At 42.2% G+C, this 24,283-nt stretch overlaps 1 protein-coding gene across 6 annotated transcripts in view; it reads right to left on the bottom strand.

The window, feature by feature from the left end:
- ASCC1 (activating signal cointegrator 1 complex subunit 1) overlaps positions 1 to 24,283 on the bottom strand; it is a 119,516-nt gene that overhangs the window by 37,966 nt on the left and 57,267 nt on the right. For all 6 annotated transcript variants that reach the window (XM_060682262.2, XM_034425992.3, XM_034425993.2 and 3 more), the window contains exons 8-9: positions 19,975 to 20,099; positions 15,073 to 15,149 (exon numbers count right to left, since the gene is read on the bottom strand). In XM_060682262.2, the coding sequence (XP_060538245.2) occupies positions 15,073 to 15,149; positions 19,975 to 20,099 (202 nt within the window). The remainder of the gene's footprint in view (positions 1 to 15,072; positions 15,150 to 19,974; positions 20,100 to 24,283) is intronic.

Below are 24,283 nucleotides of genomic sequence, written 5' to 3'. Positions count from 1 at the left end.
TTATTTATGATGTCGCAAACCATCCAATGTAGACACCTGAACAACAAAGAATGTTCTTCCTGCGTCAACTCAGAAAGCTCAAACTGCCCAAGGAGCTGCTGATACAGTTCTACAGAGGAATTATTGAGTCTGTCATCTGTACCTCCATAACTGCCTGGTTTGGTTCTGCAACCCAACAAGACAGACACAGGTTTCAGAGCAGTGGTGGGTTGCCCCCGGTTCGCACCGGTTCTATAGAACCAGTAGTAAAACCGGCTGGAGGCTCCGCCCACCGACCCCGATGTCATCAAAACGCTTCTGGGCATGCGCAGAAGAGGGCACGTGCGAGCTAAACAAGCACACGAGCGAGCGAGCTAAACGAGCACGCGCACGCGGCCCCGCTACAAACCAGTAGTAAAGGTAAGTAGAACCCAACCCTGCTTCAGAGGATAATTAGAACTGCAGAAAAAACAATTGTTACCAACCTGCCTTCCATTGAGGATCTGTATACTACAGCAGTCAAAAAGAGGGCTGTGAAAGTATTTACACACCTCTCACATCCTGGACATCTCCTTCCACTAATGACTATATGACTGTAACTTTGTTGCTTGCATCCTTATGATTTATATTGATATTGTTCCTGATTGCTTATTTATACCCTATGAGTATCATTAAATGTTGTACCTTATGATTCTTGATGAACGTATCTTTTCTTTTGTGTACACACTGAGAGCATATGCACCAAGACAAATTCCTTGTGTGTCCAATCACACTTGGCCAATAAAAAAAAAATTCTATTCTATTCTATTCTAACAATATGGACATTACAAAATAGTTAGCAGTGTAGCCTGTGAGGTTCATCGTTAGGCAAGCTAAGCATTATCAGGTTTTTTTTTTAACATCCGGTCATGGTAGAATGCCATAAAACATTGCCCTGTCAGATGGCCTACCACAAGTAATTAAATCTGCTCAGTATTATGTAGGCAGCTGTTAATCTAACTACTGTATTTTGATCCAGGCTGTTTCCCTTATGCATTATACAGATACGTAACATTGCAAAAATAAATGCCTTACTAAAAGGTGTCCTACAACTAGGTGGCTTTCATTTACTAACATGGAAGTTACAACACAGGAGCGTAGCATAGCTATGGGACATGACTCATTAGCTCTTGTAAAGCATTTGGCAAATAATCTTTTGCTTTCTTTCTACATGCATATTCTCATCTATACCGACTGATTTTTTTTTTTTTTACATCCTAATCTACTTTCTTTCTCTGCTTTCTCCAGAAGACAGTTGTGAGGGATCGACACTGTAAATGCATTACGGAAATGCAAGATTTAAATCAAGCCAAGAGAAGAATTTCGACAATGCAGTACTAGCACTAGTACTTAGACTAGGGGTGTCAAACTCGATTTCATAGAGGGCCGCATCAGGGTTGTGTTTGACCTCGGAGGGTGGGGGGGGGCAGGGGTGAAATCCAGCAGGTTCTGACAGGTTCTGGAGAACCGGTAGTGGAAATTTTGAGTAGTTCGGAGAACTGGCAGCGGAAATTTTGAGTAGTTTGGAGAACTGGCACATACCACCTGTGTCTGGCCCCCGAGTGGGGTGGGAATGGAGATTTTGCAATATCCTTTCCCCAGGAGTAGGAAGGGAATGGAGATTTTGCAGTATCCTTCCCCTGGAGTGGGGTGGGAGTGGAGTTTTTGCAGTATACTTCCCCTGTAGTATCCTTCCCTTTCCCCATGCCCACCAAGCCACGCCCACCAAGCCACACCATGCCCACCAAGCCATGCCCACAGAACCGGTAGTAAAAAAATTTGGATTTCACCACTGGGCGGGGGGCGTGGCCAGGGGGCGTGGCCAGCTCGTCACTCGTTTCAGGGGCACCTTTCGCTGGCAGAGGGTTGCAGGAGGCCGTTGCAGCTGAAAACGGAGCTCACTTTTGCTGGCAGAGGCACCACGGGCCGGTCCTTTGCTGTTTCCAGGGCAGCCCCACGGGGCAGACCTAAGCACTCTGTTGGCCGTATCTGTCCCATGGGCCTCGAGTTTGACACCCCTGACTTAGACCAATATCTGCTTCACAGCCCTCTCTAAGCTGTATACAGAGTCAGCATATTGGCCCCAAACAATCTGGCTCCTCATTTTACCGACCCCGGAAGGATGAAAGGCTGAGTCAACCTTGAGCCAGTCAGGATCGAACTCCTGGCTGTGGGCAGAGTCAGTCTGCAATACTGCATTCTAACCATTGTGCCACCATGGCTCCTAAGAACACTAATACCACCTTCACTAAGACCCGAAGGGAATGTACAACTTTAAGGTCAAGAACTGAGAATAAATGGGAAAATTTCAAGGAGAGACAAATATAACAAGAACCATAAATTGGAAGCCTTTAAACTAAAGGGCATGATGTCATAGGGACAAAATACTATCCTGACTATTACACACAGAGTTAGAATTTAACTTTCAGTAACGGAAGCACAATTAATAACTTCTCGCACACTCATTCTCAATTTCTAGATCCACTAGGAGTGACCTTTTCAGGATCTCATTCTTGTGTTAAATTCTGGCACAAGGGAAGATACTAGCAACAGCTGTCCAAATAAGCTGCTTCTGGCACAGAGTCCTCTAAGTCCAGACATTTATGGAAGCAAGATAAAGTGCTTGTGTTTAAGCTGGCATTTAGTAGCCAGTGATAAAAGTAAGGAGAAAGATTACTGAGGGATCCTTGGTGCTCTCTAAGCTTGGTTGCTTTCTTGCAGACGTTTCATTACTCAATCTATTATTTTATTTTTATTTATTTTTTATTTATTTTTATTATTCATATTTCTATGCCACCCACTCTCTGAAGACTCTGGGTAACTTACACCAAAGACAGTATACTAAATAGCATATTGCCCCCAACAATCTGGGTCCTTATCTAGATAACATCATCACTGCAGCACTAATGATATTATCTGGATTGGGTAATGAAATGTCCCACAAGAAAACAACCAACCTTAGAGAGCACCAAGGATCCCTCAGTAATCTTTCTTCTTACTTTTAACACCGGCTACTACACGTCAATTTAAAACGCAAGAACTTTATCTGGCTTCCAACCAGGGAACAACCCGGGAAAGCAAGCAAACGACTGCACACATCTCATTTTCTATCAAACTAGTATTGTCATTACGGTGTGCTTGTACATGCAGAATATTTGTTGCTTTAAAAAAAATGACCAATCATTTTGTAATTATTCTTGAAGGCTAGCCATATTTTTCCAAGAATAAGTGCCCTTTTCAAGTTGACTCAATTAAGAAGACAATGTCAAAAAGCAACGTTGAGAGAGCAATTTAAAAGTGTCCCGCATATAGGAAATTAGATCTCTAAGAAAGAATAAAATCTGAAGCCTTCTTCTAAACATCTAATTCTCCAAGAGCTAATATTTCATTAAAGGAACACTTGTAGTAGCATCTATAGGAGAAGTTATAAAAATCAAGATAGTGGTTGTAGAACTGCAGTTGAAAGCCCTCTCCTTAATGGGTGTATCACATATACAAAAGAGGCGAGGCTGTAATCACATTTAGAAGTATATAATTTAGAATAACAGAGTTGGAAGGGACCTTGGAGATCTTCTAGTCCAACCCCCTTGCTTAGGCAGGAAACCCTACATCACTTCAGACAAATGGTTATCCAACATCTTCTTAAAAGCTTCCAGTGTTGGAGCATTCATAACTTCTGGAGGCAAGTTGTTCCACTGATTAAATGTTCTAACTGTCAGGAAATTTCTCCTTAGTTCTAAGTTGCTTCTCTCCTTGATTGGTTTCCGCCCATTGCTTCTTGTCCTGCCTTCAGGTGCTTTGGAGAATAGCTTGACTGCAACCATTGTGTCTTGTCTTGTCTTTTTTGCCACCAATGCCACTGAACACTGTCTCATATTAAAACTTCCAGACTATTGCCTTAAAGAAGCATCATCCAAATATTAGCTTTCTTTAACCATCTTGGCGAGAACTGAGCCTAAGAAAAATCTCACTTTTGAAGCAGAATGTTAAGTAAAGGATGATGTAAAATAGCCATTAATAGGCATTTTTAAAAAACATAGCCTGCTAAGATTACTTTACTTTATGAAAGAAAAGCATCAGTGAACTATTTGGGGACAATCAACTGGGTAGCTTATTCCCTCTGAATAGATATAGCCTCTGACCTTATATATTTTTGATACCATCGACCATGGTATCCTGCTGCGCCGGTTGGAGGGGTTGGGAGTAGGGGGCACCGTTCTGCGGTGGTTCTCCTCCTATCTCTCCGACCGGTCGCAGTCGGTGTTGGCAGGGGGGCAGAGGTCGACCCACAGGCGCCTTGTTTGTGGGGTGCCTCAGGGGTCGGTCCTCTCGCCCCTTCTGTTCAACATTTATGTGAAGCCGCTGGGTGAGATCATCCGTGGCTTTGGGGTGGAGTTCCATTAGTACGCTGATGATACTCAGCTGTACATCTCCACCTCAGGCCATCCCAACGATGCCCTTGAAGTGATGTCCCGGTGCCTGGAGGCCGTGCGGATCTGGATGGGGAATAACAGGCTTCGACTCAACCCTTCCAAGACCGAGTGGCTGTGGCTTCCGGTGTCCCAATATAGCCAGCTGGTGCCATCGCTGGCTATTGGGGGCGAGTTATTGGCCCCCACAGAAGGGCTCGCAACTTGGGCATCCTCCTGGATGCACGGCTGTCTTTAGAAGAGCATATGACGGCCGTGGCCAGGGGGGCTTTTTATCAGGTTCGCCTGATTCACCAGTTGCGTCCCTTTCTGGATCGGGACTCCTTACGCACAGTCACTCAGGCACTCGTCACTTCCCGCCTGGACTACTGCAATGCTCTCTACATGGAGCTCCCCTTGAGGAGCACCCGGAGGCTCCAACTGGTGCAGAATGCGGCCGCGCGGGGTATGGGAGCGAGGGGGCGCTCCCATGTGACACCTCTCCTGCGTGAGCTGCATTGGCTTCCAGTGGTCTTCCGGGTGCGCTTCAAGGTGTTGGTTACCACCTTTAAAGCGCTCCATGGCATAGGACCTGGGTACTTGCAGGACCGCCTTCTGCCGCCGATAGCCTCCCACCGACCAGTACGCTCCCACAGAGAGGGACTTCTCAGGCTGCCGTCAGCCAGGCAACGTCGGCTGGCGACCCCCAGGGGGAAGGCCTTCTCTGTGGCAGCTCCTGCCCTCTGGAATGATTTGCCCCCGGAGATATGAAGGATATTGGATCTCCGGGTCTTTTGCTGTGCCCTGAAAACTTTTCTTTTCCATCAAGCAGGGCTGGTGTGAACCCCCACCTTCTTTAGTCTTTTTTAGTTTTTTAGCTTTTAAATTGTCCATGGGTTTTAATTTGAATTGTTTTAAATTTGGGCCAAAGTTATGTAATTCTTTTAATAATTTTAAATTTTGTATTGGTATGTGTTTTAGTTCTGGCTGTGGACCGCCCTGTGTCCACTAGGAGAAGGGCGGTATACAAATTGAATTAAATAAATAAATAAATAAATAAATAAATAAATAAATAAATAAATAAATAAATAAATAAATAAATAAATAAATAAATAAATAAATAAATAAATATTATCCTTAGTCTTTAAGATACTTCTTTCTGTTCTTCAAAATGCAGCGTATTACAGTTAGTCCTCGACTTGCAACAATTCATTTAGTGACCGTGAGAAAAAAGTGACTTATGACCATTTTTCACACTTACGACCGCTGTAGCCTCCCCATGGTCACGTGATCAAAATTCAGATGCTTGACAACTGTTTTGTTATTTATTTATTTATATATTTATTTTATTATCTATTTATTTTATTATTTATGACGGCCGTAGCATGCTGAGGTCACCTTTTGTGATTTTCTGACAAGCAAAGTCAACGGGAAAGCCAGATTCACTTAACAGCCAGGTTACCAAGTTAACAACGGCAGCGGTTCGCTTAACAACGGTGGCAAGAAAAGTCGTAAAATGGGGCGAAATTTACCAAACAAGTGCCTCACTTAGCAACCTAAATTTTGGGCTCAATTGCGGTCGTGTGTCGAAGAGACATTTGTATTTACAAGAAACCTGCAACAGGCTCTTTCTCTCTCTCTCTCTATTCCAGATGCCAGCTAGTTCCAAGATTTATTGCGGTACAATTTTAAAAATCTGAAATAAAAGCACGCCAGCTGTTGCACTCCAATATCATAGAGAACTGTTAGTTTACTGCTTGATTGCTTCAGGGACACTGCAGTGGAATGGCTAGCTGATAGAAGATCACAGATTTTAGAAGCATCTCATCCACCAGATATGCTTCAAGGTTAGTTCTCATTTTTAGCCGTGCTGGCTGAGAATTATAGGAGTTGACATCCTATAATGGGTACCCAGTTGGAAAGCTGATTTAGGATGAAGATGTAAGATTGGTAGTTCCTCTAATGTTGTCTTTTTCTACATTACAAATAGAATATATTACTATGAACGTCTTAAGAGAAAAGCAAGTTAAAAATTGAACAATACTCCTAAAGACTGCTTTGGGAATAAAAAGGAAAAGTGTGAACAACAGGAAGGATCATTTTATTATATTTGGTGGGTATATTAAAAAAGCCAGAAAGTTTTGGATGAAAATACATGAATTAATCCAGAAGATAAGTGATTTTTTTATCAGGGAAACTTGGTCTACCCAAATATGGGATGGAGCATGCTGCTTCTACTTTCGCCTTTTACCCCCAATCCAGAAGCCTTTGCAGGCAGTTGCTTTCATGACAAACAATTTTTGTCTTAAATTGATATTCACCAACAAAGAAATAAAGGGAGACTAGTATAGATCTAAAGATAAAGGTAAAGGTTCCCCTCGCACATATATGCTAGTCATTCCTGACTCTAGGGGGCGGTGCTCATCTCTGCTTCAAAGCCAAAGAGCCAGCGCTGTCCGAAGACGTCTCTGTGGTCATGTGGCCGGCATGACTAAACGCCAAAGGCGCACTGTTAGCTTCCCATCAAGGTGGTCCCTATTTTTCTACTTGCATTTTTTTACATGCTTTCGAACTGCTAGGTTGGCAGAAGCTGGGACAAGTAATGGGAACTCACCCCGTTACGCGGCACTAGCGATTTGAACTGCTGGACTGCCAACCTTTCGATTGACAAGCTCAGCGTCTTAGCCACTGAGCCAACGCGTCCCTCTAGTAATAATATAATATAATAATATATATAATATAATAATATAATAGTATAGATCTATTTCAAGCTATTTAGCTCTCATCAGCTAGCCATATCTTTCTGGGATTCGAACCCAGACTACTTACAGAAATGAGTACACACCCTCACATTTTGTAAATATTTAAGTATATCTTTTCATGTGACAACACTGAAGAAATGACATTTGGCTACAATGTAAAGTAGTGAGTGTACAGCTTGTATAACAGTGTAAAAATGTGCTGTCTCCTCAAAATAATGCAACACACAGCCATTAATGTCTAAACTGGTGGCAACAAAAGTGAGTACACCCCTAAGAGGGTTAAGGCAGTGCTGGAAAATAATGGTGGCCACACAAAATATTGACACTTTTGGCCAGGGGTGGGTTCTTCTTACCTTTACTACCGGTTCACAACAGGGCCATGTGTGCGCTTCTGCGCATGCACAGATTATCATTTATGACATCCAGGCGGGTGGGCGGAGCCCCCCACCTATTTTACTACCGGTTCTATAGAACTGGACCGAACCGGGAGCAACCCACCACTGCTTTGGGCCCCATTTGGACATTATCACTTAGGGGTGTACTCACTTTTGTTGCCACCAGTTTAGACATTAATGGCTGTATGTTGCGTTATTTTGAGGGGACAGCACATTTACACTGTTATACAAGCTGTATACTCAACTACTTTATATTGTAGCCAAGAGTCATTTCTTCAATGGTGTCACATGAAAAGATATACTTAAATATTAAATGTTTTAATTGGTTTGTATTTTTAATTTTGGGCCAAATTTATATAATTTTAATTGTTTTTTAATATTTGTATTCCATGTTTTTTAATTCTGTCTGTACACTGCCCTGAGTCCTCAGGGAGAAGAGTGGTATATAAATTTAAAAATAAATAAATAAATTTACAAAATGTGTGGGGGGGTGTACTCACTTCTGTGATATAGTGTACATATTAGATAGATGTATTAACCTCTAAGCCATGGGCTCTCCTGGCTTTGTCGGCTATACCAGAGGATAGATTGTTTTTTATCAGGGCAACCTGCTCTACCCAAATATGGAATGGAGCATACTGCATATCCAGAAGATCTTAAGCATAATCTAGAAAATCTTAAAGACAAATATTCAATTGAAACCAGAAGAGTTTTTGTGTGGGGTGGGGGTGGGGGGGGGAGATTGATGAACAGATATTGGGGAAAAGTAATAGGACCTTCTTTGTAAATATATGGTAACTGCAGCAAAATTATTATATGCTCAAAAACAGAAAGACTTGGTACTACCTTCCATGGAGGCATGGCTGGTGAAGATGAAGGAACTTGCAGAGATGGCAAAACTGATTTTCTTTATTAAGAGAAAAGACAGAGCTACATCTAGAACAGAGTAAGCTGGAAGGGATCTTGGAGGTCTTCTAGTCCAGCCCCCGGCTCAAACAGGAGAACCTACAGTATAACATTTTAGATAAGTAACTGTCTAGAATCTTCTTAAAAACATCCAGTGTTGGATCACCCACGATTTCTGGACACAAGGTGATTGGAAACACCTTATAGATTATAGACCTTATAGTACTAAATTGGCTCTACAATACAACTGCTTATTTTGGGACCTGAAAGAAAATAAGACCCGGTCTTATTTTCGGGGAAACATGGGTAGAGAGACCTTTATGAGCAGGTATTGGCTCTAAACATGTATCTGTTTGAAGAACCTGTGTCCTAAAATGAAATGTATAAAAGCATATTGGAATAGCGACTTAACAGTGGGGAAGCATTAATATTGCAAATTATCACTGTCAGTTCTGCATTGTCCCTTGTTCTCATTTGAAGTTTTCAAGTACACTTTAATTATTACTTTCACAGGGAATTCCTTTGTTAGCTCAGCTACTGCTTGACCTCTTTTGTTTATGCTGCTCACTGAAATGTTTTTGTTCTGGTCTGACATCGCCTTGTTCTTGGTTATCAAGCAAGACTGGGACAATCAACCCCATCACACCCCTTGGGGCAGAAGCCTTCTCAAAGCGAGGCAATTAAGCAAAATGAGGATCAAAAGCTAACAATGATGAAAAATAAAATCAAAGCTACAACTAAAGCGATAGGCGAATGGAAAGTTAATAGTACATGGCGTTGGGATGGCAGAAAGCCGCCGAAAATGCCTTTTATGAGGAATTGGAGTGGCTTTTCTCACAAATGTGGTAATTCCTGGCTTTGTCCTCCAAACCAGGGCTCTCCAAACTTGGCAACTTTAAAGACTTGTGGACTTCTACTCCCAGAATTCCTCAGCCAGAATAGCAAAGCTGGCTGAGGAATTCTGGGAGTAGAAGTCCACAAGTCTTAAAATATGACTGAGGAGTTCTGGGAGTAGAAGTCCACAAGTTTTAAAGTTGGCTGAGGAATTCTGGGAGTAGAATCTCTAGTAACGGGGTGAGCTCCTGTTACTTGTCTCAACTTCTGCCAACCTAGCAGTTCGAAAGCACGTAAAAAATGCAAGTAGAAAAATAGGGACCACCTTTGGTGGGAAGGTAACAGCATTGCTTTTGGGTCATGGGATCCCCTTTTTGCAACCTGCTTGCAAGCAAAGTCAATAGGGAAGCCCGATTCACTTAACAACTGTGTTACTTAACAGCCGCAGTAATTCACTTAACAACGGTGGAAAGAAAGGTCCTAAAAGTGGAGGAAAATTCACTAAACACACTTTTTGCTTAGCAACAGAAATCTGGCGTTCAATTGTGGTCCTACCTCGAGGACTACTTGTAAACTTCTCTCTCTTTTTTTTTCTTCCTAAGGCTAGATGAATCAAAAGTTGGAATTAAGATTGGCGGGAGAAATATCAACAACCTCAGATATGCAGATGATACCACTCTGATGGCAGAAAGTGAAAAGGAACTAAAGAGATTCTTGATGCGGGTGAAGAAGGAGAGTGCAAAATGGTTTGAAACTCAACATTAAGAAAACTAAGATCATGGCATCTGGCCCTCTCAAATCCTGCCAAAAAGATGGGGAAGAAATGGAGATAGATTGACAGATTTTATTTTCCTGGGCTCCAAGATCACTGCAGATGAGGACTTCAGCCAAGAAATTAAAAGACGCTTGCTCCTGGGGAGGAAAGCTATGTCAAATCTAGACAGCATTTTAAAAAGCAGAGACATCACCCTGCCAACAAAAGTGCGTATAGTCAGGGCTATCGTTTTCCCAGTTGCAATGTATGGCTGTGAAAGTTGGACCATAACGAAAGCTGAGCGCCAAAGAATTGATCCCTTTGAATTATGGTGCTTCAGAAGACTCCTGCGAGTCCCTTGGACTGCAAGGCGATCCAACCGATCAGTCCTAGAGGAGATCAACCCTGACTGCTCTTTAGAAGGCCAGATCCTGAAGATGAAACTCAAATACTCTGGTCACCTAATGAGAAGGAAAGACTCAATGGAGAAGAGCCTAATGCTGGGAACAATTGAGGGCAAAAGAAGAAGGGGACAACAGAGAACGAGGTGGCTGGACGGAGTCACTGAAGCAGTAGGTGTGAGCTTAAATGGACTCCAGAGGATGGTAGAGGACAGGAAAGCCTGGAGGAACATTGTCCATGGGGCTGCAATGGGTCGGACATGACTTTGCAACTAACAAGGCTTAAAGCAGGGGTGTCAAACTCGTAGCATCATGTGACATATCGTGACTTTCCCCCTTTCACTAAACTGGGGGTGTGGGTGGCCAGCGCATGACGCACCTGGCCTGCGAGTTTGACACCCCTGGCTTTCCCCCCCGAAATCTATTGCACTATCTTGCACAACACTGCAAGAGACTTAGGTTTGTGGTGCAATCCTGGAGTCAAAAGGCAAAAAGATGCTTTGGAGAGTTGGATGGGGAGCTGGCACATAGCACCTTGACTACGACTCTTCAAAATCGCCAGGCTTCTTTGTAGATTGTTCAGCAGCCCCTCTGCAGATGCAGGTGCCGTCTGGAGAAAAGACATGCCTGGTTTAAGAAACGACAGGCGGAGTTGCTGCAGAGGCACTCCTGAATTATTTCAACACCTGAAATAATTGAGAGACGTCCAAGGTCAGCCTGACAAAATGGCCAAGGAAAGCAGTCTAATTGCTGTGCTTTTGTCCCCCGTTGTTGTGATACATGGTTTTGGCATCAGCCTTCCCTAACTGGATGCTCTCGCGATACATTGGATGACTTCATTATGCTAAACTAGCATCTTATTAGGCTACGTGCATTAAGGCTCCACACATACTTCAAAAACGACTCAGAAAAAAAAATGCTTTGGACTTCCTGTGACACCGCACCTCTTATTAAAACGGTCTGCTTTAAAGCTCGTAAAAAAAATATAATGGTTCTTTAGAGACACGACTCTTAAGGGCAACTTTAAAGTAAGCGGCACATTTCGCCCCCCCTTTCAGGCTCACTTAGAAGTCATTAAAGTGGGGGAATCACAATCTCAAAATAAAGATCCTTTTGGAAAGTTCTGTTTTATTTAAAATTAGCACTCCGGAAAAAAATGCACAGTGTCCATGAGACAACCTGCTCTCAACAGAAGCAATACTGAATTTTGATAGATCAGTTCTCCATGGTTTTGTCTAATAATCTCCTTTTAAAGCCAAGTTATGACCATCATGATAATAAATTCCATCGGTTAGTTAGGCATTGTGCAAAGTTCATTTTAAATTATTTTCCAATCAGCTTCAATGGATGACCTTTAGTCCTTCTTCCGGGCCCCCTTCTACAGGGCATGCATAACTTTATACACCTAAATCATTTCCCCCCAATTCTTCTTCCTCCCCCCAAAGTTACAGAATCCTCAACATTCTAGGATTTTTTTAATTTTTTTTTTAGTAAATACAGTATGCTCTTCGAGTCACCTGATCATTTTAACTGCCCTTGACTTCATCCTTTGTAGCTCTATTATACCCTTTTCTCAACTATAGTGGCTAGGACTGTACACAGTTCTCCTGACATGGAAATACCACAGAGTGAAGGAATAACATTGATGCCTTTATTTATACTCCCCTTTCTTAATTATATTTAGCATGGATCTTTCATTTCATTCATTTCATTTAATTTCTTGGATTTATATACCGCCCTACTCCCGAAGGACTCAGGGCGGTGAACAGCCACAGAATAAAACACATAAATACAAAATTTAAAAACAAAATAAAACCGAATTAAACAATTTGGCCGAGACAAATTTAAAACACCCAATAATTTTAAAAACAAATTAAAATTTACATTTTAAAGGGGAAAGATTTAGGCCAGGCCAGCTTGATGGATAAAAAAGTCTTGAGAGCGCGACGGAAGGTGCGCAGATCCGGGATCCTCCGTATCTCCGGGGGGAGCTCGTTCCAGATAGTAGGTGCCCCCACAGAGAAGGCTCCTTTTTTCACAGTTCACAAATGAACTATTTGCTAAACCCAATCTTTTTTTTTCTGATTATAGACACAGACAGTTCAAACCACACCAGTGAGTATAGGAAGTTGGAATTTTTGTCCAAAATGCTCCTGGTTTTGGCGTTTGATTAACCAATCACCTGGTTTAAAACTCTTCATAGTCACTTTTGTTTTCTACCATTCTCATTGGTTTAATCTCACCTGCAAATTTGGTCAGTTCGCTGTATGTTCCTAAATCAACATTATTTATGGACAAGTGAAAAAGCACTTCTTCCAAAATGGATCCTTGAGGAACTCTTATTATTACTTCCCTCTACTCAGAATATTGCCTATTTATTCCTAATGATTCCTTTTGAGTTTTGAACCACTTAACTGTTCATAAAAGAACAGGTGCCCTTATGTCATGACCAGTACATTTACTTTGATGAGACAACGGTTTGGATTATGTTTATGAAGATACAGGATCAATTAATTGTATATTCTGTGGATTGTTTGATTAACACATGCATTGCAACCCTATTTATATAGCTTTACTACTGGTAAATACTTACTGACTGTAAGCATTAGACTACGTACAATTATTCTAAATTTCAGATGAAGAATATTTATGCAAGAATGAGATTCTGTATATATCCGTGATGGCAAACTTATGGCAAGCGTGCTGGAAGTAGCACACAGAGCCATCTCTCCGGGCACATGAGCCGTCGCCTGTTGCTCTTCTGGGTTCCGGCGCGCTGGCCAGCTGGTCTTCATGCACGCGGAAGTGCCAGAAACTGGAAGATCAGCCGCCCGGTGCACATGCATGAGCCGGGAAGATGATCTTCCGGTTTCCGACGTGCGCACGTGCACCTGCCAAGTGGTCTTTGCGCATGCATGTGCACCAGAAACTGGAAGACTAGGTGGCCGGTGCGCATACGTGCACCGGAAACCGGAAGATCTGTTGTGGTCCGCCAGCAGCCTGCGGAGCTGGCAGCCGAGTTGGATAGTGAGGAGGCTGGGGAGGAACATGGGCCAGTCCTGGAGTCAGGGGAAGGCCGGGACGAGGACTCTGCGTCAGAGGCAGAGATGGGGCTAGGGCCATCTGGGAGTGATGTGCGGACTCCGGAGCCTCCAGAGTCGGACAGCAGAGAGGCAGAGGAACAGGAGGAGCCTGTTCCTAGTGCACGCCTGAGAAGAGCTGCCAGAAGGCAAGAGCAGCTAAAGCAAAAAGGACAACTCGGGAGTAAGGCCAAGAGATGATAGGCCCCTCCCACAAGGCTTAAAAGACCAGCAACGGCTCTTGGGTTCTTTGTTGGAAAACGACGTTGATTTCTTTCTTCTCTTGCTGCATTTATTTCTTGTTGGCGTCTTCTGCTTCTGAACTTTTGCCAAGAAAAGCCTTTGGCAGTTTGCCTAATTAGACCAAGGTTGGTGATAAGGCTGAAGAATTGGGTTATGAAGAATTTGTTTCGAATTAGTTTGGACTACACTGAGAATGAGTTAATTCTCAGCTGTTCTAATAAAAGCTGTTTGTTTTGGAACTGATTGCGTCTGATAATATCTACTTGGGCCTGGGTCACAACATGATCATCTTTCCAGTGTGTGCAGGCACGCCGGGCAGCTGCTCTTCTGGTTTCCGGCATACGTATTTTGTGCGTGCATTCCTGTTTTGGCACTTGGTGCCGAAAAGGTTCGCCAACACTGGTATATATAATTAAACTAACTATAACTAAACCGTCAGGCACAAAGAAACCAGGAGACAGGGTAGAGTTCAAAAGCACTGCAGATTTATTCCATACAAACTATACCCAAGAATCTGATCTACTAACAGTCAAGGCAAATTGGCACCAGGTTAATAGTGAATGGACTTCAAGGGAGACTGGACTTAGGTCTCTTTCGGGAGCGTATGGACTCCAGACTGATGATGCATTTGACCCTGCCCTCAGACTCAGCCTGGTCATTTGCTACATCAACTAGAGCCACTTTGGTTTAGTGGTTAAGGCACCAAGCTAAAAAACAGGAGGCTGTGAGTTCTAGTTTACCATAGGCATGAAAGTCACCTGGGTGTTTTTAGGTTAGTTCCTTTCTCTCAGCCCCACAGGGTTGTTGTGGGGAAAATAAGAGGAAGACGTGCATATTTGCCACCTTATTTATAAAAAACAATAACGGCGGGATGAAAATAATAAATAAATAAATGGTCAAAGTTAAAGAGTTCAATCTTTCTCTTTCATTTGTCTTTGTATTTTGGGAAAAAAAGTGCATAACCCTCCCTAGGTCCCCATCAGATTAAAAGTTCTGCTGGCAAAATCCACTTTTTTGTTATCGTCCATTTGAATTTTGCCTACACATAAATGGATATAGGAACAACAGTCTGAAAATAATATTAGGGAGCCATACCAGACTCCTTTTAGATTTTTTTTGTGTGTTTGTTGGAAATTCCATCAATATTTTAGATTCAAACTCTCTTGTGTTTCTTGCGCTGGAATACCATATGGAATATACAGCTGAGTTGAAACTTGACTTTTAAAAGTCTACTAAGATAAGATAAACCAGGATGCAATTTTATACTGACCTTCAAAATTGTTCGGCCATCAAATGATTCCCTTTCCTTGAACGGTTTGCCCGTGGCTCGGTTATTCGGTTCTTCACCTGCAAAATAAATGGGATTTCAACTCAAACTGAGTCAATTCCCATCCCCCAATATATATATATATCAGAGGTGGGTTTCAGCAGGTTCTAACCAGTTCTGGAGAACCGGTAGTGGAAATTTTGAGTGGTTCGGAGAACCAGTAGTAAAATTTCTGACTGCCCCCCCCCATCTATTCTCTGCCTCCCGAGTCCCAGCTGATCGGGAGGAAATGGGGATTTTGCAGTATCCTTCCCCTGGATTGGGAAGGGAATGAAGATTTTACAGTATCCTTCCCCTGCCATGCCCAACAAGCCATGACATGCCACACCCACCAAGCCACGCCCACAAAACTGGTAGTAAATATATATATATATATATATATAAAAATGCAGGGAGATTATTCTGAATTGTTTTTATTCATTTACCGTAACAGCTCTTTACTTTTTCCAAAAGTACATTGTCAGAATGTTTAGAGTCATCAATATTGTCTCGAGGATTATTTAAGGCTGACAGTTTAGTGTAATAGACTCATCCATGGGAATCCAGGGTTTAAGATTCAGTGCTCTGTCAAAGCAAGCTTTGGTAGTAAAGCATTCCCTCATCTTGCTTCTCTGTCCAGCCTTCGAGAGCTGATCATTCTGCAGGCTACAAATTTAAAACCAGTGAGGAAAAATTGGGTACTTGGGCAATGCATCCTTGTTCTCAAGGTGCCTCTAATTCCTCAAAGCTGGGAACAAGCAAAAGAAGATCAATGGCTCCTTAAACCAAGAGTTATTTTTACTTGGCCGGACTGTGGATATTCCTTGCAAGTGTACTGCTACCAATTTGATATTTACAATCGCAGGTTTTGTGAAACATACTGAGAAACTTCATACTTCTGCATACAGACAGAAGGTTGAACAACTAGCCTTGTGGTGCAACCAGAACAATCTTGAACTAAATACACTCAAAACTGTAGAAATGGTGATGGGTTTTAGGAGAAACCCTCCTATACTACCACCTCTTACAATACTAGACAACACAGTATCAACAGTAGAGACCTTCAAGTTTCTAGCTTCTATCATATCTCAAGACTTAAAATCAAAAACATCATCAAAAAAGCACAACAAAGATTATCATGTATGTATCCTAATGTGCAAGCTAAAAGTTGGAGATGTGATTGTGATGATGCAACTTATTATCATATATGGTGGACTTGTAAAAAGATCAAAGCATTTTGGATAAAGATTTGGTGGGTGATGCAGAATATTTAAAAAAAAGATTGAAATTTACTCCGCACTTGTTTCTACTGGGTATAATTACGGACTGTACAGTTGTAGAGACTAAACTGCGAAAATTGTGTTTTTTTTCTATTAAAACTTTTTCAATTAAAAAAAAAAAAAGCACAACAAAGAATGTTCTTTCTGCACCAACTCAGAAAGCTCAAACTGTCCAAGAAGCTGCTGATACAGTTCTACAGAGGAATTATTTAGTCTGCCATCTGCACCTCTATAACTGTCTGGTTTGGCTCTGCAACCAATCAAGACAGACAGACACAGACTTCAACGGATAGTCAGAACTGCAGAAAAAAACAATTGCTACCAACCTGCCTTCCACTGAGGACCTGGATACTGCACAAGTCAAAAAGAGAGCCGTAAAAATATCTACAGACCCCTCACATCCTGGACATAAATTGTTTCAACTTCTACCCTTAAAACGACAACTAGACACAAGGACAGTTTTTTCCCGAATGCCATCACTCTGCTAAACAAATAATTCCCAAAACAATGTCAAATTAAGTATATTATTATTATTATTCTCATCCTTACTAGTTCCTTATCTCTTCCCACTTATGGCTATATTCATGTTGCTTGTATCTTTACAACTTATATTGTTTTTATTTTTTCCTAGTATGATTTGATTGCTTATTAGTATCCTACGACTATCACTAAGTGTTGTATCTTATGATTCTTGACGAATATATTTTATTTCTTCTTTATGTATACTGAGAGCATATGCACCAAAGACAAATTCCTTGTGTGTCCAATCACACTTGGCCAATAAAGAATTTTATTCTATTCTATTCTACTTCCTTTTTCGAAAAGCATGTTTCTAGTTGCCTTGATAGGAGGAGCGTGTTCCACTGTGCACATAAACGGGAACATTACACACAGTTTACTAGTTGGGGATTTAGTTATTCCGCTCACATTTTTGCTCCTTCGGCAAGTCTACTATTTCTACCACTAGCAGTCCTTGACTTGCAATCATTCATTTAGTTTCAGCGGCACTGCAATCATTTCAAAGTTTCAGCGGCACTGAAAAAATGTTACCTATGACTGGCCCTCACACTTACAACTGTTGTTGCATCCCCATGGTCATGTGATAAAAATTCAGACACTTGGCAACCATCATATAGTTGCAATGGTTGCAATGGTTGCAATGGTCATGTGATCGCCATTTGTGATCTTCCCAACTGGCTCCCGACAAGTCAAGTCAATGGAGAAGCTGGATTTGCTTACCGACCACATGAATTGCTTAACTACAGTGATTCGCTTAGCAACCCTGGCACAAAGCAGGGGTGAAATGCTCCCGGTTTGGACCGGATCACCCGATCCGGTAGCAATGGAGGCGGGTGGTTCGGAGAACCGGTAGCAAAAATCCCTGCCCACCCCCACCATGCCCAGCTGAGCTGCACGATCATCAGAGGCTTTTTTTTTTTTACTTTTAAAAGCATTTTTTCTACAACTTCTTCCGCTGAAAAAATGCTTTTAAAAGTAAAAAAAAAAGCCTCTGATGATTGAGCGGCTCAGCTGGGATCTCAGAGGCTTTTCAAAGCATTTTTTTCTGCAACTTCTTCCAGGTTGGAACCTCTTTTAAGAGGTGGTTAAAAGACTGTTTTGAAAAGGCTCTGACGATCAGGCAACACAGCTGGGATCGTCAGAGCCTTTTCAAAGCATATTTTTAAACCACCTCTTCCCCGGAAGAGGTTGCAGAAAAAAATGCTTTAAAGTCTCTCTGACGATCCCAGCTGAATTGCCTGATCGTCAGAGCCTTTTCAAAGCATTTTTTAAAACGATAAGGCACAGATGCACACACGCACAGATCGCTGATGACAACATCTGGGGCGGTGGGCGGGGCCTCCTGCCATTTTTACTACCGGTTCTTGCAAACCGGTCCGAACTGGGGGCAACGCCCCACTGCAGCAGACACACCGTGGGTCGGTCCTCTGATATTTCTAGGCCAGCCCTGTGGGTCTGATTTAAGCACCCTGTGGCCCAGATATGCCGCGGGCCTCGAGTTTGACACCTCTGCTGTACATAATTCTACTCTTGTCACTTTTTGAAAATCCGAACACGAGCATGAAAAATAAGATTTGATCAACAATCCTTAAGATAAGATTGTTGATGATTGCGCGAAAGCCAATCATGTACGCAAATTGTATAGGCAGGATAGGAAAAACTGTGGCGACGTAAGAACTTTTTCCATTTTATTTGCAAGGCCCGTTTCAACAGTCCAGCGTATATCTGCCAGCGTACTCCAAAACATTATCCACAGGCATTTATAGGGCAGTGTAATTATGTACCGTACTGAATATTCACAGGCACATACACGCACGCATACACACACATGTATTTTAAATTCAAGGTAGTTATATTTACAAGTAGGTATGGTAAATAGATCATTTGTTGACCATGGCTTGATGGTTCTTTCATACAACTTCAGGAGATGTCCTTTTATAACCATGTGCATCAGTTTGCCTTAAGCCCTTCATTGGAATTAATGGTTGCTATTTTTAGCATACAAACAAGCAGCTATTCATATTCTGCTTACTAAAGAAGCTTTTAAAAACTGCTTTAAAAATTAAAAAGAAACTGCAGCTCGATAATACCAAGCACGTTTAAATGGAAATTGGTGTACTCAACGGTAATCCTCAATCCAAGCGACAATGTTATCAAATCTACCTTTTAAAAGAGAGGAGACAACCTTGATTAAAAAGCAATACAGAATTATCACTTCTCTTCAATATAAGAGAGTATAATGTAGGAACCAAACATCTGCTGGATATAAAAGATGTGTTGAATATTTTAATGAAGGATTTTTCCTTTCCTATTGCAGATGAGTGCAACCTGCATGAAGGGATCCAGCGGTGGGTTTTACATTATGCTACGACCAGAGATGGGTTTCAGCAGATTCTGACCAGTTCTGGAGAACCGGTAGCGGAAATTTTGAGTAGTTCGGAGAACCGGTAGTAAAATTTCTGACTGGCCCCATTCCCATCTATTCTCTGCCTCCCAAGTCCCAGCTGATCTGGAGGAAATGGGGATTTTGCAGTAACCTTCCCCTGGAGTGGGGAGGGAATGGAGATTTTACAATATCCTTCCCCTGCCATGCCCACCAAACCACACCCACAGAAGCGGTAGTAAAAAATTTTGAAACCCACCACTGGCTACTACTGGTTCGCAGCATGTGCGCGCACGCTTGCTTCGTGCCTGCGTGCCCCCCAGTTCCCACATACACCTGCCTTCCACACGAGCTCAACCTTCCGCGCATGCGCCCAGCCGCAAAAATGTGCCTAAATAGGATGGCATAGAGCTGGGATGGGTAGACAGGCCCACCCGCAATTTCTGTTACTGGTTCGGGTGAACCGGTCTGAACCAGCTGAATAGCATTTCTGAAGGGATCCCTTCTTAAGCGGGCAATGAACAACTTGTCTCCAGCCTCAAGGTCTTTGTCTCTGTCTCTCTCCCTCCCTCCCCCCCCCCTCTCTCTAAAAAGCAAGCAATAGCAAAGCTAAGAACCGTCATAGCAAACTCAGGGATCAAAGCCGCGGTTCACATTTCTCAAAAGATCTTAATGGAGGCTCACCGTTAGGATCATTCCGAAAGACCGTGTTCATAACAGTGGCATGGAGCTTCACTCTATCCCATTCTTTTCTCATCAGCCCAGAGGTCGTAAAGTGATCCACCAGTCTATCTGCTATGAGCTGAAGCCTAGGGAAGAGAAAAGGAAGTTGAGAAAAAAAGGTAAGGTGAGTCCTTTTTCAATACTCGCACAGGTTAGTCCTCGAGTTACGACCACCATTGAGCCCAAAATTTCTTTCTGTTGTTAAGGGAAATATCTGCGAAGTGAGTTTTGGCCCATTTTACGACCTTCCTTGCCACAGTTGTTAAGTGAACCATTGCCATTGATAAGTGAGTAGCCTGGTTGTTAAGGGAACCTGGCTTCCCCATTGACTTTGCGTGCCAGGAGGTCGCAAAAGGGGATCACGTGACCTTGGGACATAGCGAGTAGTAGTAGTAGTAACGGTGAAAAACAGTTGTAAGCAGTGGTGAGATTCGGCCAATTTGCACCACTTTGGGAGAACTGGTTGTTAACTTTGTGAGCAGTTTGGTGAACTGGTTGTTGGAAGAAATCATTAGGGCAGAGAACCGGTTGTTAAATTATTTGAATCCCATCCACTGGTCTTAAGTCACATTTTTCACTGCTGTTTTAACTGTGAATGGTCACTGAATAAACTTGTAAGTCGAGGACTATGTGTATTTATGGAACAGATACCTGAAGGTTCATACTCTGGAGAAGAATTAAAACAATTGTTACCAAGTACAGTACAGGTAATCCTTGACTTGTAACAATTCGTTTAGTGACTGTTCAAAGTTACAACAGCACTGGAAAAAAAGTGACTTATGACAGTTTTTCACATTTTCAACCATTGCAGCATCCCCCTTGGTCGCATGATCAAAATTCAGATGCTTGGCAACTGACTCATATTTATGACGGATGCAGTGTCCCGGGATCGCGGGATCTCCTTTTGCGACCTTCCGACAAGCAAAGTCAATGGGGAAGCCAGATCCACTTAACAACTGAGGCAAGAAAGGATGCAAAAATGGGGCAAAACTCCCTTAACAAATGTTCTCACTTAGCAACAGAAATTTTGGGCTCCATTGTGGTCGTACGCCGAGGACTGCCTGTACGTTGTTGGTGTCCTGTTACTTCTTCAAGGGGGAAGATTAACACTGGGGGAAAAAACTAGAATAAATCCAAAGTACCAGAAACACATTTCAATCGTCGGGGCTTAGAATACGAGCAACCTAGATAGCACATCCTTCACTGAAACAGAACAAAATTGCATTCTGTGAAGAAAGAGGAAGGGGTGGGAGTGGGGAACCCCTTTGATAGGCCAATAAAAATAGTTTGACATACAATTTTTACTATGTGGAAAGCAAGAACTTGATAAAAACGCCTGTCTGACATAAGAAAAAGGCCTCTGAATAATGAGTTCTTTTTTTAATCTACAGGGATGTTTCAGATTACTCATCCCTGACAAGACAAGGTTGATGGCATATGGCATTGGGTGCTGCTGATGCTTTACTTATCCTCGAGAACTTGGTAGCTTCTCCTACTATGATCTTATCGTGCTGGTGTTACCAAAATGATGCAGAACAAATAAATTTATTTAGATTGCATTAATTCCATACTTGATTCGGTTTTATGATGATGATGTTGTTGTTGTTAGTTGCAAAGTTGTGTCCGACCCATCGCGACTTCATGGACAATGTTCCTCCAGGCCTTCCTGTCCTCTACCATCCTCTGGAATCCATTTAAGCTCACGTCAACTGCTTCAGTGACTCCATCCAGCTACCTCGTTCTCTGTCGTCCCATTCTTTTTTTGCCCTCAATCGTTCCCAGCATTAGGCTCTTCTCCAGTGAGTCCTTCCTTCTCATTAGGTGGCCAAAGTATTTGAGTTTCATCTTTTTTTTTGACTCAAGTTTTATTAGCTTCTGGTTTTTTTCCTTGACACACACCCACATATTTTATGAAACAGAGTATTGACCATATCATATCATATCATATCATATACAACTTGTCATATCCAAATATATTTTACTTAGTTACAATTTCTGCCAAAGTATTCTTTTTCCATATTTTTAAATCAAATCTTAATATTTCTATTCTTGTTTATATAAACAGTATCTTCTTTCGCCCTCAAGTTCTATTTTCTCCATTTTTAATCATATATATTCTCTTTTAATTTTTAATAATTCATTCTTTATCCTAGTATATTTAAACATGTTCGGGGATGCCTTTCTTCCATTTCATCTTTTTTGTATTTGAGTTTCATCTTCAGGATTTGGCCTTCTAAAGAGCAGTCAGGGTTGATCTCTTCTAGGACTGACTGGTTTGATCGCCTTGCAGTCCAAGGAACTCGTAGGAGTCTTCTCCAGCGCCATAGTTCAAAGGCTTCAATTCTTTGGAGTTCAGCCTTTCTTATGGTCCAATTTTCACAGCCATACATTGCAACTTTATGATGTAGTCTTACTTTAAAAGGAGTCTCTGCAGGTTTTACTTCACTACTCATTGTTGTAGGGGACAGTGCTCATCTCTGTTTCAAGGCCATTGTGTCAGCACTGACCAAAGACATTTCTGCGGTCATGTGGCCAGCATGACATCACGGAGTCGTGCAGTAGCTCAGCAGTTAAGACACTGGGCTTGTCGATTGAAAAGTCGGCAGTCCAGGTTCAAGACCTGAGCACCATGCAACGGGGTGAGCTCCCATCCTCGCCCCAGCTCCTGCCAATCTAACAGTTTGAAAGCATGCAAATGCAAGTAGACAAATAGGAACCACTTCAGTGGGAAGGTAACCGCTTGCTTCAAAAACCCACATGGAAATCCATTTTATGGCACTTTCCATGGCAATGTTTCCCACAGCTTCCCATTCTTTTTCTATTTTTTTTAAATTGGAAAATTTAACATCTTTTTAGGGAGAAAAAGGTGGCATAGTTACATTACAATATGAAGATGCCGCTATTTTCAAGTAGAATAGAGTAAATTAACCCTAATTCCTAGTCTGTTTAGAAACAATAGCCCTTTTTATTTTCTAAAACCCAGTAGCTGCTGCTGTTAAAAGTTTTTGTTATTGCCTTGGATAGTGGTTTACTAAAAAAAGAAGTTTAAAGATGTTATCTCAGATTACCTGATTAAAAGGATTCTATTAACGCAAAACAAAATTGAAATAAACGGATAAGGAAAAATTGGCTTGCTCTGTAGACGCTTGCTAAATTATTGTTATAAATAATTCAAGTAGCATAAAGAGTTTTCACCCTAGGCAGAACTCTACTAATCCCTATTTGAGGTAAAACATTTATTACTACTCTCCTTAATGCTCTGTGGAATTTTCTACCCAATGTCTATACCAAACTGGAATGATTTCTTTTTAACCCAGTCTTCACCACAGTTTACTATATTTTCTAAAGCACCTGAGGGCAGGACAAAAAGCAATGGATGGAAACTAATCAAGGAGAGAAGCAACCTAGAACTAAGGAAAAATTTCCTGACAGTTAGAACAATTAATTAGAAGAACAAGTTGCTTCCAGAAGTTGTGGGTGCTCCAACACTGGAAGTTTTTAAGAAGAGATTGGACAGCCATTTGTCTGAAATGGTATAGGGCCGTAATGGCAAACCTATGGCACATGTGCCGGAAATGGCACACAGAGCCATCTCTCTGGGAACGCGAGCCGTCACCGGTTGCTCTTCCGGGTTCTGGCGGCCAGCTGGTCTTCATGCGCGCAGGAGTGCTGGAAACTGGAAGAGCAGCTGCCAGGTACACATGCGCACGCTGGGAAGATGATCTTCTGGTTTCCGGCACATGCATGCACACTAGCCAGCTGGTCTTTGCATGTACATGCGTGCCAGAAACCAGAAGACCAGGTGGCCAGTGCACAGGCGCGCGCTGAAACCCGGAAGATAATTTTCCTGGTGCGCGCATGCACACTGGGCGGCTGCTCTTCCGGTTTCTGGCAGACGCACGTGCGTGCACGTGCCCCCATTTTGGCACTCAGTGCTGAAAAGTTTCGCCAACAGTGGTATAGGGTTAGGGTTAGGGTTAGGTTAGGTTGAAGACCTCCAAGGTCCCTTCCAACTCTGTTATTCTGTTAAGTCTGGAATTTGTTTGTTTGTCTATTTATACAAATTCTTGTAGGTGCTTCTTCACACAAAAAAATTGATGTGTGTTCAAAAAGGTTTAGTTGGTTTATTGACTAAGATACTAGAAATTCTCCTGCGCTGTTTCCTCAAAACTCTGCTCCGGCTACCTACGTAGACTTCACTTATCTTCAGAGAAACTTCCTATGGTCTCCTGATTCCAACGGTGGAAATATCCACAGTGTTTTTCCTACT

This window comes from Pantherophis guttatus, chromosome 6, assembly GCF_059756535.1.
Source record: "Pantherophis guttatus breed Tessera chromosome 6, ASM5975653v1, whole genome shotgun sequence".
In the NCBI taxonomy this organism is placed as follows: domain Eukaryota; kingdom Metazoa; phylum Chordata; class Lepidosauria; order Squamata; family Colubridae; genus Pantherophis; species Pantherophis guttatus.
The sequence above is the reverse complement of the archived record's forward strand: the minus strand, read 5'-3'. Positions and strand labels throughout refer to the sequence as shown.